The 15,954-nt window shown below is 41.6% G+C and overlaps 1 protein-coding gene across 2 annotated transcripts in view; it reads left to right on the top strand.

Annotated features, from left to right (window-relative positions):
• The first annotated feature begins 4,167 nt into the window (after nucleotides 1–4,167).
• The window catches only part of DNAJC15 (DnaJ heat shock protein family (Hsp40) member C15), a 163,152-nt gene continuing 151,365 nt past the window's right edge, over nucleotides 4,168–15,954 (top strand). For both annotated transcript variants that reach the window (XR_001896804.3, XM_003913822.5), the window contains exon 1: nucleotides 4,168–4,753. Coding sequence is in view for 1 of the 2 variants with exons in the window: in XM_003913822.5 (XP_003913871.2) it covers nucleotides 4,646–4,753 (108 nt within the window). In the remaining variant the exon portion in view is untranslated. The remainder of the gene's footprint in view (nucleotides 4,754–15,954) is intronic.

A 15,954-nucleotide genomic window follows, 5' to 3' on the forward strand; every position in this document is an offset into this window, starting at 1 on the left:
GAATGTGGGTCCTCTGGTTCAGTTCTGCCTTGGATTTCTTCCACACTGATAATCCATCCTCTGTGATTCATAACTTGAGTTTGTTTAGAACGAAGATGGAGCAAGACATTTTAAAAGCAAGCAGTATAGAATCATAGTCAGTTATTGTGATTCTCTTCTCATGCTCACTATTCAACAGCTTTTTAAAAATAACTTGTTTTATTAAATCTTTCCAAGGCATTTAATTTCATTTTCATAAAAACAACTATTTCCTCTCCCACAATTATATTTTATCACTATGCAATGTTAGTCCAATTTTGTAATTTCGAAGACAAGACAATGGTTGGGGGTCAACACAGTAGCTGGGGGAAGGAGGCAGAGCTAGTGAGAGAAAATACACGAAGAAATAAATCGGTGAAAGAGGTAATATAAAGAAAATAGTAACTAACAATTTTGTAGAAGTTACTAGGTATGAAGCACTGTTCTAAGAGCTTTACAAAAGTGAACTCATTTAATTCGCACAAGGGAGTGCTATTATCACCTACTTTACTAATGAGGAAACTGAGGCACTGAGAGGTCAGTTGTCTTTGTCAAAAGTCCTTTCAAACAATAAATTTTTAGAACATTTTCCACTGAGATGTTTCGAAGACATACTACCAATGCAATCTGCCTTTCTTTTACAAAGTCTACTGAACATAATGTAATCTGTCTTTGAAGTGGCATAACTAATAAAAGTAGGCCAATGAAAATTTAATGTGCCCTCCCTTTTGGGTTTCACAAAAATATTTTTCTTTGTTCTCAAGAAGCCAGAAAATTGAGTTCAGCTAAATCAGGAAGAGATCCTTGTTGGTAAGAGGAAAGGACTTCATTGCCCTTTTTTCCATCCTTTCTTTCCTGAGGAGGGTGAATTTACCAAAGAACCAAGGGCTGGGAACTGAGTAATCTTTGTGGAAGAAATTTTTCTTTAAAATTGGCTACATCTGCAGGAGTGGATACCTGAGGCAGCGGTGGAATGAGGTCAGTCAAGTTTACAAGCAGCCAGCCATCTGCTCTCAATAGTTTGGGGTCTGAGCTGAGATGCAACCCTGCTGAGTCCACCTCACCTCCACCTTGCTATATTCTCCTCTTCCCACTTCTACTATTCCCCCTTTTCCTGGCTTCTGCTCTGAAAGCTTCTCTCCAGTTCCTGAGCAGGAGCAGTAGCTGCCCTAACAGGAGCTGAAGCTAACCTGGGTCTTGCTCTAATTGTTCATTTGTTCCAGGCCAGCAGCCTGCTACTGCTAGGGCCCAGCGGCTAGGGTACTCCAAACTCCAAGGAATCATAGACCTTATTTGTATGTTTGACTCTATAGGTCCAATGCCTAGCATAGTTCCTCATACCTAACAGATACTCAATAAATATTTATTGAATAAATAAATGAATGGAAGAATGACCTGTAGGCCTTGATCCAATTCATTTGCTTAGGTTACTAGTGTCCTTCATAGTTGTGGATCTCTCTAACAAAAATTAATTTCTGTAATGAGATTATTTCTCTGAAGAGTCCTGGAGTAATTTTTACCCGGTCCTGTGAATCACCATTTTTCATTTCCTTCCATTTGTTTCCAGTTGAAATGTCTGGCATTTCCTCTCTTCCATCTAAAAAAATCTTACCCATTGTTCATTACCTCATCTCAATGGCTAAGTCTTCACTAAACCTTCTCCGATGACCCCTATTAAAAGTGGCCATTCCCTCCTGTAAACTCTGAGAGCATTATGGTTGTAGCTCTTTTCATAAGTGCATTATACAAATTGCTTTCATATCCTCTTGTTTTCTTTATCCTTATGTAAACGAAAAGTTTTCTGAAAAGGAATTTAGAGGAGAGAGACTATCCCAATAAATAGTTTGCAAACCTGAGAGCCACAGATTTCGGGGTAAAAGGAAGGTTTGGTTCTATTTTAAGTTAGTCCTAGTTAGCCAGTTGGGATCCATCTTGAAGGATTGGCTCTTTGAGGTTTGTTTACACAACTTCCCTGAGTCAGAATGTTGGACAAATGTTATTCTCCTTTTACGGGTAAGATTTGGAGATGTTAATGGACATGTTCAGTTATACAAGCCCAGAAAATAATGGAGGTACACTAGAACTCAGACCTCTTCCTTATTCCTGTAACCACCCAATGGGTTTACTCTGCTGGCAGTCTAGACAGAGCCAATTTATAAAGACAGGGGAATTGCAATAGAGAAAGAGTAATTGACGCAGAGCTGGCTGTGTGGGAGATTGGAGTTTCATTCTACTCAAGTCAGTCTCCCAGAGCATTCAGGGATGAGAATTTTTTATTTATTTATTTATTATTATTATTTTTTGAGACGGAGTCTCACTCTGTCACCCAGGCTGGAGTGCATTTGCGCCATCTCTGCTCACTGCAACCTCTGCCTCCCAGGTTCAAGTGATTCTCCTGGCTCAGCCTCCGAGTAGCTGGGACTACAGGTGCGTGCCACCACGCCCAGCTAATTTTTGTATTTTTAGTAGAGATGGGGTTTCACCATGTTGTCCAGGATGGTCTCAATCTCTTGACTTCATGATCCACCCGCCTCAGCCTCCCAAAGTGCTGGGATTACAGGCGTGAGCCACCGCGCCTGGCTGGGAGCAGAATTTTTAAGGACAACTTGGTGGGTAGGGGGAAGCCAGTGAGCTGGGAGTGCTAATTGGCCAGGTCAAAGATGAAATCATAGGGAGTGCAAGTTGTCTTCTTGCGGTATCAGTTCCTGAGTGGGGGCCACGAGATCAGATGAGCCAGTTTATTGATCTGGGTGATGCCAGCTGATCCATCAAGTGCAGGGCCTGCAAGATATCTCAAGCACTGGTGGTAGTTTTTACAATAGTGATGTTAGCTCCAGCAGCAATCTGGGGAGGGTCAGAATCTTGTAGCCTCCAGGTGCATCACTCCTAAATCCCAATTTCTAATCTTGTGGCTAATTTGCTAGTCCTACAAAGGCAGTCTAGTCCCCAGGCAGAAGGAGGTTTGTTTTGGGAAAGGGCTTTTGTCATCTTTGTTTCAAACTATCAACTATGAATTACATTCCTCCCAAAGTTAGTTCGGCCTACAGCCAGGAATAAACAAGACAGCTTGGAGGTTAGAAGCAAGATGGTGTTGATTGGGCCAGATCTCTTTCTGGGTTTAATTTTGCAATGACGGTTTCATTCCCAGTCCAGTTCTCTTTATAGTGCTGTGCAATGCATGTGCTCATGTTCTGGTATGTATTATTATTATTCTGTGTCAGTGTTATCTTCCCTACAAGATTGTAAATTTCTAGGACCTAACTTCTTAGACATGCTAATAATATTAACTCAGTGAACAAATTAATAGACCCTCAAAACTTTAAATTCAGGAATAGAAAACAAAAATAAAGATTTTTCTTCCTGTCAACTGATTCTGCAAAGGGTATAAGGAGCAACAGAGCTGCCAAGTTGGTACAGGAGCTGGAAAACACCATAAGCTTCAACTGCTGGTTAATTTTTACTTTAAAAAGCTTGATGGAGGCCAGGCGCGGTGACTCACGCCTGTAATCTCAGCATTTTGGGAGGCTGAGGCGGGCGGATCACCTGAGATCAGGAGTTTGAGACCAGCCTGGCCAACACGGTGAAACCTCGTCTCTACTAAAAAATACAAAAATTAGCCAGGTGTGGCGGCACGTGCCTTTAATCCCAGCTACTCGGGAGGCAGAGGTTGTAGTGGCCAGAGATCGTGCCACTGCATGCAGCCTGGGCAACAGAAGGAGACTCCGTCTCAAACAAAACAAAACAAAACAAAAACAAAAAAACCTTAATAATAAAATGGGCTTTTATATATACAAATCAGCACAAACTCATCTGAGGGAGAGTAAGACTTACAGACTTGCTTACAACTCTCTTTCCCTGCTCAGGCTCCTGAGCAGCTGGGATTACAAGGACGCGCCACCACACCTGGCTAACCTTTGTATTTTTAGTAGAGCCCAGGTTTCACCATGTCGGCCAAGTTGGTCTCAAACTGCTGGCCTCTGTGATCCACCTGCCTCGGCCTCCCAAAATGCCGAGATTACAGCGTGAGCCACCGCGCCGGGCCACAACTTTCTTCTGTGTAATTTCACCTTAAATACAGCCATTTAGTTGGGGGTGGTGTAAGCAAATTGTCTCTTCAATTTCTCTCCCGGGGTGGGAGAACTGTGGCATTAAACAGAAGTGCGAACAGTAGTTGAGGGTAGGAAGAAAGCCTGCCCGGAAGGGGGTCAGGAAATCTCAGGCAAGCCCACCCTCAGGCACTACAGCTAGACTCCGAGCTCAATGGCCAGGCATCTGATTCGACCAACATCAGTTCACAGGGCTTAAGCCCAGTCCCTTAGGGAGGCCTGGGGAGGGGCAAGGCCCAAGTATATAAAGCTCCCTGAGGGTCAGCGTTGGCTCTGCGCCTGCGACTGTGATTCAAAAACGTCCCGGTGCTCTTGGCTCTTTTCGGAATCTGACCTCGAGCTTGCACGGGACACACTGCCCAGCTCGGGTGAGAAGGGTAGCTTCTGGGACCCTCGCCTTTAACAGCACTGCGAGCACAGAGTGCACTGGATCTGCGAGAAGAAACCGCGTTAACTAGTTTGTCCCTAAGGCCGCCTCGTAGTCATCGCCGCGGCGCCTTGCGTCTCCGGGCCGCATTGCCATGGCTGCCCGTGGTGTCATCGTCCCAGTTGGCGAGGGGTTGCGCTACGCTGAGTATTTGCAGCCCTCGGCTAAACGACCCGACGCCGACGTCGAGCAGCAGGAACTGGTGAGTGCTGCCAGCGGCCCCCACCCCCGTCTGGCTCCCTTGTAGTTTCTACTTCTGCCCTCTACCGCCTCACCCTTGAACCTTTGTACTCCCCCGCATTCGCTCACCGTCTGTTCCCTAGCGCTCATTTGTTCAGTGGAGAGACCGCCTTGTGCTTGGCTTTGACGTTTGGGCGTGGAAGACGGAGCAGCAGTTCTGAGGATCTGTCTCCTCAAGGAGCTTCCAGTCTTGTCTGGGACAGAAACCAGAAAATAGGCAATTGCAAATACAGTATAAGTGCTGTATGTGGATTTTCCTATCTCATAGGAGGCCCTAATACCGTCTTGCAGGGGACGTGGTGGGATCAGGGACGCTTCTTGGAGAAAACTGTAGTTAAAAATTAGGATCTGAATGAATAAAAGCAGTTCATTCAGCAAAGAGAAGGGGAAAAATTGTTTCAGGTACCAGGAGTACTATCTCCAGAGTCTCTGGCACAGAAACAGGGCTCTGTTGGAAACTGCAAGTGGTGTATTCAGGATGAACCGTAGAGGTGGAAAAAGGAAGGGTCTAACAGAGAAGTGTCCAACAGAAACATATTGTGAGCCGCATACGTATTTTTACGTTTCTGTAGCGTAACCCACCAAGAGAAACAGGTGGGTTTAATTTTAACGATGTGTTATCTTCAACCTGATACATGCACAGTTGCACGGTAATATTTCAACATTCAATATGAAAAATTGCCCAAGTGGTGGTTTAGGCTTGTAATCCCAGCGCTTTAGGAAGGCCAGGCAGGAGGATCACTTGAGACCATGAGTTGGAGGCCAGCCTGGACAACATAGGAGACGCCATCTCTGCAAAAGAAAAATGAAAAATATCAGCTGGGCATTGTGGTGTGAGCCTGTAGTCCTAGCTACTTGGGAGGCTGGGTCTGGAGGATCACTTGAGCCCAGGAGTTTGAGGTTATAGTGAGCTATGATTTCACCACTGCAATTCAGCCTGAGAGACAGAGCTAGACCCTGTCTCCAACAAAGAAAAAAAAATGAGGCAATAGAGATTTAGAAAGTTTTAATTAACTTGTCCAGGATCATCCCTGGTAAGTGGCAGATCTACGATTCCAAATGCTACACCTTTTCCACTATGACTTGCTGACTCCTTAGAAATAAGGATTTCTGGATATAGTATTCAGTGTATGACATAGCTGAACAAGATTAGGCAGAAGTAATCCTTTTGTGGAGAGTTGTAAAAATCTCAGTATCAGGCTTTCAAGGTAGTTGGGAGCTGTGGTAATTGGAAGATAATATTGGTGATTTTTACATCTGTAGGTATTTTTACTTGGAAGAGGAGAGAGTTTACAGAATCCAGAGTATCAGATAGGAAGCATCTTTAGTAGTCCAGGTGCATGAAGGCTAAAGTGTAGGCCAGTGATTCTCAAACTGTCTGAGTCCTGTAATACCCTGAAATCCTGAAGTCAGATTCATAGACAATAAAATCTACCTATAAACATAACTTTTAATAACCAATATAATGCTTTAATTGAGACATAAAGGTGAAATATTTTATTAGAAAACACATCTACAGGCTGCGTGCGGTGTCTCGCTCCTATAATCCCAGCACTTTGGGAGGCTGAGGCGGGCGGATCACTTGAGGTTAGGAGTTCGAGACCAGTCTGGCCATCAGGGCAAAACCCTGTCTTTACTAAAGATACAAAAATTAGCTGGGTGTGGTAGCACATGTCTGTAATTCCAGCTACTAGGGAGGCTGAGGCAGAACTGCTTGAACCCAGGGGGCAGAGGTTGCAGTGAGCGGAGATCACGCCACTGCACTCCAGCCTGGGCAACAGAGCAAGACTTTGTCTCAAAAAAAAAAAAAGAAAATAACATGTTAACATGTCTACAATTTAAATATGTAAATACTTAGACATTACTACATTAGAAAACATAATGAGTAATTATTAGTTGCTGGCATATTGCACCAATTCATAGAATCACTGTGTGTGTGACAGCTACCAATGCAAATTGTTTATCAAATTATTATATTGGCTCTTCAAATAGCAGAGGGACCATCGTTTTTTACAAACTTATCTTTCCTAAATGGCGAACAATTTCTGGTAAAAATTTGAACAAAACAGTGGAATCTCCTTCAATTTACATGGCACTTGCACTTGTGGAAGATTCAGTCTGTACTAAAACAGTGTAATAATGATATATTTATATATAATAAAGTTCTGGACTAAGATTATCATAAACTTTTCACCTACTTAATCTTTTAAAATCGAGGGATGCAAACAGTTCTTTGTTATACAGGATTGTCTCATGTATTTTAGGACTTCTTAGGATCAATAGTCCCCCATCCACCAAATACCCTCCCTTCTATTCAAATTATTGTGCAACCAAACAGGGCCTCCTGTACTTTCAGAATGTCCCTTAGGGGTTGTTCTGCTTCTTTTGGGAGTTCCTGGTCCAGGCAATGACAAATAATGAGGTAGAAGATTGTTGATAACAACTTTAGGCAACTTGGAAGTACTAAAAGCAGTGAGAAGCTGACAAAAGGTAAATATTAGGAAAGAAAAAAGATGGCCTAGGTGTGGGGCATATTTGGTAATCTTAATGAAAATAGAAAATAATGTTTGTCAATGAGTTAAAGAAAAAAATTTTCACGCTATTTTAGAAATGTAATTCATTTTAAGGTTTATGAAATATATCTTCTTGGGCTGGGCATGGTGGCTCATGCCTGTAATTCTAGCAATTTGGAAGGTCAGGTGGAAGGATTACTTGAGCCCAGGGGTTCGCGACCCAGGCTGGGCAGCATAGTGAGACCTCTGTCTCTCTAAAAAGAAAAATCAAAAAGAAATAAATATATCTTGTCATATTTATTAAATAACTTTTTCTTAGGTAACCTTCCCTTTTGAAACTAAGAACTAGTGTTCAGTAGCCTGTTTTTTGTTTTTTTTTTTGAGATGGAGTCTCGCTCTGCTGCCCAGGCTGGAGTGCACTGGCCGGATCTCAGCTCACTGCAAGCTGCGCCTCCCGGGTTTACGCCATTCTCTTGCCTCAGCCTCCCGAGTAGCTGGGACTACAGGCGCCCGCCATGTCGCCCGGCTAGTTTTTTGTATTTTTTTAGTAGAGACAGGGTTTCACCGTGTTAGCCAGGATGGTCTCGATCTCCTGACCTCGTGATCCGCCCGTCTCGGCCTCCCAAAGTGCTGGGATTACAGGCTTGAGCCACCGCGCCCGGCCTCAGTAGCCTGTTTAAAGGATTAAAATAATTTTTAAAAATAGGCAAAATATCTATGTAGCATCTTGAATAAAATAGCATTTTACAATTAATGGTTTACTAGAAGTCGTGATCAAACTTTGCACTAGCAAAGCTGTTTCTCATGGAAAAGTAGAAAAGAAACTTTAAGAGATTATCAAATTTTAAAGCAGTTTGAACAAAACTCAGTTTGTATGAAATGGTAGTCATTTAGTTTCATTACTTTCCTGAAAACTGTAACTCCTATTATTTTTATTTTTCTTTTCTTTTTTTTTTTTTTTGAGGCGGAGTCTCGCTCTGTCGCCCAGGCTGGAGTGCAGTGGCGCGATCTCGGCTCACTGTAAGCTCCGCCTCCCGGGTTTACGCCATTCTCCTGCCTCAGCCTCCCGAGTAGCTGGGACTACAGGCGCCGCCACCACGCCCGGCTAATTTTTTGTATTTTTAGTAGAGACGGGGTTTCACTGTGTTAGCCAGGATGGTCTCGATCTCCTGACCTCGTGATCCGCCCGTCTCGGCCTCCCAAAGTGCTGGGATTACAGGCTTGAGCCACCGCGCCCGGCCTATTTTTATTTTTCTTCAGTTTTTATTTTAAGTTCAGGGGTACGTGTGCTAGATGTGTAGGTTTGTTACACAGGTAAATGTGTGCCGTGGTGGTTTGCTGCACAGATCATCTCATCACCTAGGTATTAAGCCCAGCATACATTAGCTGTTCTTCCTGATGCTCTCCCTCCCCCCACCCTCACAACTGTTGTTATTATTAGGATAGTGTAACGTGTAAAAAAAAAACTAGACACATACATGTTTCATTATAAACAATCCTGATAGGTGAAAACTAAAACTTGTCAAACACACAAATTTTCAGGCATTCATTTCCAAAAATAAGATAGTACTTTTACTATTTTGTAATGATAACATGATTTAAAACATGCTTTAACAATACTTTGAAGCTTACATTGGTAATCACATGGATTATGTACTGTATACCTATATTTTTAACTCTTTTTTTTTTTTTTTTTTTGAGATGGAGTCTCGCTCTGTTTCCCAGGCTGGAGCGCAATGGCCGGATCTCGGCTCACTGCAGCCTCCGCCTCACAGGTTCACCTGAGTCTTCTGCGTCAGCCTCCCAAGTAGCTGGGACCACAGGCGCCTGCTACCACGCCCAGCTAATTTTTGTATTTTCAGTAGAGGTGGGGTTTCCCCATGTCTGCCAGGCTGGTCTCAAACTCCTTACCTCAAGTGATCCACCCTCCTCAGCCTCCCAAAGTGCTGGGATTTTAGAGGTGAGTCACCGCCCCCAGCCTAACTGATTCTTCCCTACCGTTTTTTACACCATAGTAGAAGGCTAGAATGTTAAGTTTCATGGACAGGGACTTTATTTGTTCTCTGATACGTATTTCTAGCATTTATAGTGGTGCCTGATGTGTGGTAAACATTCCAAAAAGAAATTGTTGAATGAATGAATGTTATTCTTGAATGGGAAGAAATGAGAAGAACTTTTCTTTTAGTGAATGGAGTCAGTAAGAATTTCCAGATGTCTACCAGTGAGAACCATAAACAAAAATAGAAAATTCAGCTTATTTAAAATGTAGCTCATTATAGTCTTCCCTGAACAGGCTGATTCTCTTCTTTCCCCTTTCTTGACTAGTGCCATCATCAACTCCACTTTCTCCTTTACCTCCACCGTTCAGTTCATCAGTCACTTAGCCTCATCTCCGTAATTGTTTTCTTGCTATTCCTTCCCTTGCTATTCTCTCAGTCTTTATCGTCTCTACTCTGGCCTGTAGTGATCCCCTTTAAAAACAAGTCTCTTTGCTTCTGGTATTGTATGCTTTCTAAACTTCACATTGCCATCAGTTATTTTTCTGCAATACAGACTTGTTAATGATACCATCCCTTTTTATGAGTTTAACACGATCTATAAACCTTTCTCAGGATCTTATACAGGACTCTTCATGTACTGATCCTCAAATGACGTATCCAGCCACATTTCCCATCCCCTCCATTGCCCTATACCCTGTACTGTAGTTACATTAAGTTTCCTTCATGAAATTTTATGGTTTTGTGACTTTACTAGAGCTTTCTCTTCTCTCTGAAATTCTTTTCCTGGCTAACTCCTATTAATTTTTTTTTTTTTAAGACACGTCCAATGTGAAGCCTTCCCTGACCCCAGTTCCCCTTGCCTAGTAGAAGAAAATTGTTTTATACTGTGTGTTTCCTTAGGAAGTTGCACAAGTTTTTATTATAGTTTATTAAGATACATCAAAATAATTTATATTAGTATAAGCACCTATGGTGTGAAGTCCTCAGGGAAAACACTGTATCTGTGATTGGCATTGTAATTGGCACATGATAGTCATTTAATTGTTTGTCTGTGAAATAGCTATTCTGTTATTATTGAGCAACTTAATAAATAAACATGGAGATTTTATTTTATTTTATTTTATTTTATTTTATTTTATTTTATTTTTTTTTTGAGACGGAGTCTCGCTCTGTAGCCCAGGCTAGAGTGCAGTGGCCGGATCTCAGCTCACTGCAAGCTCCGCCTCCCGGGTTCACGCCATTCTCCGGCCTCAGCCTCCCGAGTAGCTGGGACTACAGGCGCCCGCCACCTCGCCCGGCTATTTTTTGTATTTCTTAGTAGAGACGGGGTTTCACCGTGTTAGCCAGGATGGTCTTGATCTCCTGACCTCGTGATCCGCCCATCTCGGCCTCCCAAAGTGCTGGGATTACAGGCTTGAGCCACCGCGCCCGGCCGGAGATTTGATTTTAATATCATATTGACACCTGTATTTTTTCCTTGTAGAGTCCTCTTGTATGTTAACCTCTAAGGGAGAGCAAGGGTCTGTGTCTGTCTTGCTCACTGCTCTTTCCCCAGAACTTAGCATAAGTCCTGGCACATGCCAAATAAATGTTTATGTGGTAAAAGCTAAGTAAGTATTTTTTGAATGAGTGAATAGTCTCCGTCTTTCCTGTCTCCATCACAACTACCACCCCTCTTGTGAGGAGGAAGAATACTTCTTTTTCTTCTTCATTTCCCTCTGGTACAACTATTGTTTTTCTTGGACTCAAATTTTCAGTCTCAAAATGGAAGATTTAGCATTTTATAACACTTTCAGGCAATTCATATTTATCTAAAAAGTTATTTACTGCTTATGTTGTTTACGGAGAATAAAATGCCTTAGGGAATTTGTAAAAAATTTTGATGCCTTTTTCTCCCCCCCCCTCCAGCTGTAGCAGCTATGATGGAGTGATCTGTTTTCCCAGTTTTCCGAAATTTTTTGATTCATGGTAGTGGAACGTTTGAAGTAATTTTTCTGTTTTTTTTTTTTTTTAAATTGTTGTTGTTGTTATTTTGACTTTCTAGTGGATATTTGAAACCAGGTAGTGGTACCAGATACCTGACACGGCCCATTTGTTGATTTGCTGCCATTGTCTAATGTTTCTTCTCTTTGAAATATGCCTTTTTAACTAAAATTAGATATTCTTTATAGATGGGGATGAAGTTTTAAGAATACTCATTCAGTTCCCAACGTAGTACCAGGCACATGATTGTTCTGCCTCATAAATTTTTGTTGAATTATTAAATTAACAAACGAATGAAACCAACTAGCTTGGAGATAAGTAGATTAGGGAAATGTTATAGAGTGATGAACGGACAGCCTTAAGGAATTAAAAAAAGAATAAGATAAATGAGACTATGCTTCTTTGACTTTTGTAATAGTCAAGAGAGGCCTAAAATGTAAGCATCTAATAAATATGTGTGTAATCAGAGTATGTGTAATACTCCGACTTCTGATGTGCTTTTTCAAGTTTTGATCATTGCTTATTAATATCTCCAATAACACAGGCAGTCTCCAACTTAGAAATAGGTTCTGTTTTTAAAATTTGTCAATTAAATTCATTTTAATAGATTTTTGGGTAACACCAAATATACGGACGCTATAAACTAAGTGTGTATGGGGAGGATATAAATAAACCAAGATTGCCACCCTCAAGGGCAGAGGATAGCAAACTTAATTTGTAAAGGGTTAGATAGTAAACATTTCAGGCTCTGCAGACCATATAGCCTCTATCACAACTACACTGTTGTAGAGTGAACACATAGACAATAAATAAATGTGGCCATGTTCCAATAAAAATTTATTTTTGAAAACAGTTGCTCTAAGAGGCAAATTTGGATCAAATTTAAATGCCCAATTAAAGACAGGCTCTCTAAGTGCTATCATATTTTTGTTCATTTATTTATTCATCCATTTAACACTATTTATGGAGTCATACATTATTAGGTAAGGTTCTGAGCCTAAGTGCTGTAGTGGATACAAAGATTAATGAAATATGCATTTTCTCATCAAGGGACTTGACCAGAAACTAAACCTAGACTCCTAGACTGGGAACTCCCCAGCAGTGGAGATCCTGTCTGATTCACTTTTGAGAATGACTTCTAGGGCCAATCATAGTACGGGATAGGTTGCAGATACTTAGTAAATGTCTTTTCAAGGATAAGTGAATGAAAGACTAAGGCATAGGTGTTGTAAGAGAGATATATGGATAAAATGCTTGATTTCATAGGAATGAGCCATTGTTTCTTATTTGGGAAATCAGAAAACTTTGTGAAAAGTGAGTTGAATGAGTTGAACATTGAGAAAAGGGAATGAGAAAAGGGAAGAATATGAGTTAAGTTAAAAAGATAAAAAAATCTTAGGCAGAGGTAGCAAATTCAGATGCTTAAAGGGGCTAGGCAGGTAGCAGAAACAAGTGAGGGGATGACTGGGTTAAATGGTATTGTATTACATGAGTGATGATTCTAGCAAAATGAGAGCACTTGCTTTTCTAAAGGAGGCAGATCATTGGAATAAACCATTATTACCAGATATTTGATTTTTCAAAAGAAACCAGAAAGAGAAAAACAAGTTTTTCTAAAATGTGGGTTATATCAAGGAAGAAAAATAAGGAAAGGTAGGTTGGGTTACGACTGTAGATAGCTCCAAATGGCAGGTTAAGGAATGTGGACCAAATTGGTAGGCAGTTAGTTTTGTAGGAGTTGTATGATCAGTGGAGGCCTTCAGGAGAATCACATGTGTTACGGTGGGCGGTACTCTGGGAGTATAGAGGAGGAGATGATGGCGGCAGTAATAGTGATGATAGCTGAAGTGTTTTGTGCCAGGCTTTATGCTAATGTTTTAAATGCATGAGCTCATTTAGTCTATATAATAACCCTAGGAGGTATAGATGCTATTACTATTATAATGCTCTACTTGTAGACAAATAAACTGAGGCTTAAAGCACTGAAATAATTTGTGCAAGGTCACACATTTGAGAAGTAGATGAATCCCAGAGGTACTGTGCTTTCTTGCCTCTGCTCATATTCAGAATATTCTCTTTGTTTCTCTTTCCCCTTAAACTTTTCTAATTATGTCAGTCAAGCTCTAACTAGGAAAACATATAACTTAAATATATAAAACAAGGGAAATGTAATTCCAGGAATTGGTTTCATAGCTAATGGAGTTGTTGAGAAGCGAAACAGGATAGTGAAGCAATCCAGAGATTGGGAACAGCAAGGAACCACTAGCACTCCTAGAGCTACAGGGCCAAAGGGAGGAGTTGGTGTTTTTCAAAACCACTCTGCATTAAGTGGAACCATGGATGTCTGCTTAGGGGGAACTGGAGCCACTGCTGCTGCTGGAGCAGTTGCTAAAGATGGAGAGGAAGGGGTGGTAATACCGTGGTTTCTTCCTTGTTTTCACTGTCCAGTCTTTCACCGTCGCATCCCATTGGTCTGACTCTACTGGGAGCCAGCTGACACAGCCTGTAGGACTTAGTTCTTCTAACAGAACAGAGAGTAGCCAAGGAATTGATTGGTGAATGCAGCTAGGCCTGGGACCAACACATCTGTTTTCAGCTGTATTTTGAATTCTACTGATACTGAGAAATTTGAAAGCACAGTCTCCTTAAAGCAGTGTTAGAAAACACTTTTTGAAATGCTAAGTATTCCCTTAATCCACAGTGTAGGGAAATAGAGTATTATTTTGAGGAATTCCATTTGCACTGTCTTACGTTCTTGGAATATAATTTCTATGCTATTGGGGATGAAATAAGTACTGTTACCAGGCATGGTGGCTCACACTCGTAATCCTGGCACTTTGGGAGGCCAGGGTGGGCAGATCACTTGAGGCCAGGAGTTCAAGACCAGCCTGGTCAAGATGGCAAAACCCCACCTTTACTAAAAAATACAAAAATTAACCGGGTATGGTGGCACACACCTGTAGACCCAGCTACTCAGGAGGCTGAGGCAAGAGAATACCTTGAACCCGGGAGGTGGAGGCTGCAGTGAACCCAGGTCGCACCACCGCACTCTAAAGAACTCACTATCACAGGAATAGCACCAAGGGGACGGTGCTAAACCATCCATGAGAAATTGCCGCCATGACCCAGTCACCTCCCACCAGCCCCACCTCCCACACTGGGCATTATAGTTGAAAGTGAGATTTGTTCAGGGACACAGATCCAAACCATATCAAGACATTCTAGTGAGACCCCATTTCTACAGAAAACTTTAAAAATTAGTCATTTGTGGTGGCACATGCCAGTAGTCTTAGTTTCTTGTGAGGCTGAGGTGATAGGATCAGTTGAGCCCAGGAGTTCAAGGTTACAGTGAATTATGATCATACCACTGCACTGCAGCCTGGATGACAGAGTGAGACCCAATTGGAAAAAATAAATAAATAAATAAACCAATATTGATACATTATTATTACCCAAGTCATATTTGATTCAGATTCCCATGCTTTTTAGCTGATGTCCTTTTTCTGTTCCAAGATCTCAACCAGGTACCACATTACATTTAGTTTTCACATCTCGTTTGGCTCCTTGTGGCTTTTCAGACTTGCCTTATTTTTGATGACCTTGACAGGTTTGAAGCATACTGGTTAGGTATTTTGTGGGATACCCTCTACTGGAATTTATTAGATGTTTTTCTCATGATTGGACTGGGTTTTAGGTTTTTGGGAGGAAGATCAGAAAGGTGAAGTGCCAGGCTGGGCACAGTGGCTCATACCTGTAATCCCAGCACTTTGGGAGGCCGAGGCAGGTAGATCACCTGAGGTCAGGAGTTTGAGACCAGCCTGGTCAACATGGCAAAACCCATCTCTACTAAAAATACAAAAATTAGCTGGGCATGGTGGCACGTGCCTGTAATCCCAGCTACTTTTGGCAGGCTGAGGCAGGAGAATTGCTTGAACCTGGGAGGTGGAGGTTGTAGTGAGCCGAGATCCCGCCATTGCACTCCAGTCTGGGCAACAATAACAAAACTTCATCTCAAGAAAAAAGAAAGAAAGAAAAATGAAGTGCCATTTTCATCACATCATATGAAGTGTACTACTATAAACATGTTTATTGCAATTGATGTTGATCTAATCTGTTGTGGTAGTTTTTGAGTTTTCTTAACTGTAAACTTTATTTGCATACTGCACTTTGTGAAAGAAAGTCACTTTGTGCAGCCCACATTTAAGGAATAGAGAGTTATGCTCTCCCTCCTTAAGTGTAGAGTAATCTGTCGGATTATTTGGAATTCTTCTCTGTGGGAGGTTTGTCCTTTTATTCCCATTTATTACTTATATTAGTTTGGTTTCATGGATATTAATTTTATGCTTTGGATTATAATCCACTACTATATTTTGTTGCTCAAGCTGTTTTATCTTTGGCCATTGGGATCTCTTTTAGTTGACTCTTGTGTACCTTTGACATACCCCCAACATTGCTGGGGGTTTTTTGAGCACTTCCTTGCATTCTGGCACTACATAGTGCTCTAGGCTCATTTTGTGTATTTCCTGCCACAGTCCTAAAATCAGGCATTTCTCCAATGAGTCCAGTGTATATAACATTTGATCTCTTTTTTTTTTTTTTTTGAGACGGAGTCTCGCTCTGTCGCCCAGACTGGAGTACAGTGGCCGGATCTCAGCTCACTGCAAGCT

The sequence above is a fragment of the Papio anubis genome, chromosome 15, assembly GCF_008728515.1.
Source record: "Papio anubis isolate 15944 chromosome 15, Panubis1.0, whole genome shotgun sequence".
NCBI lineage: Eukaryota > Metazoa > Chordata > Mammalia > Primates > Cercopithecidae > Papio > Papio anubis.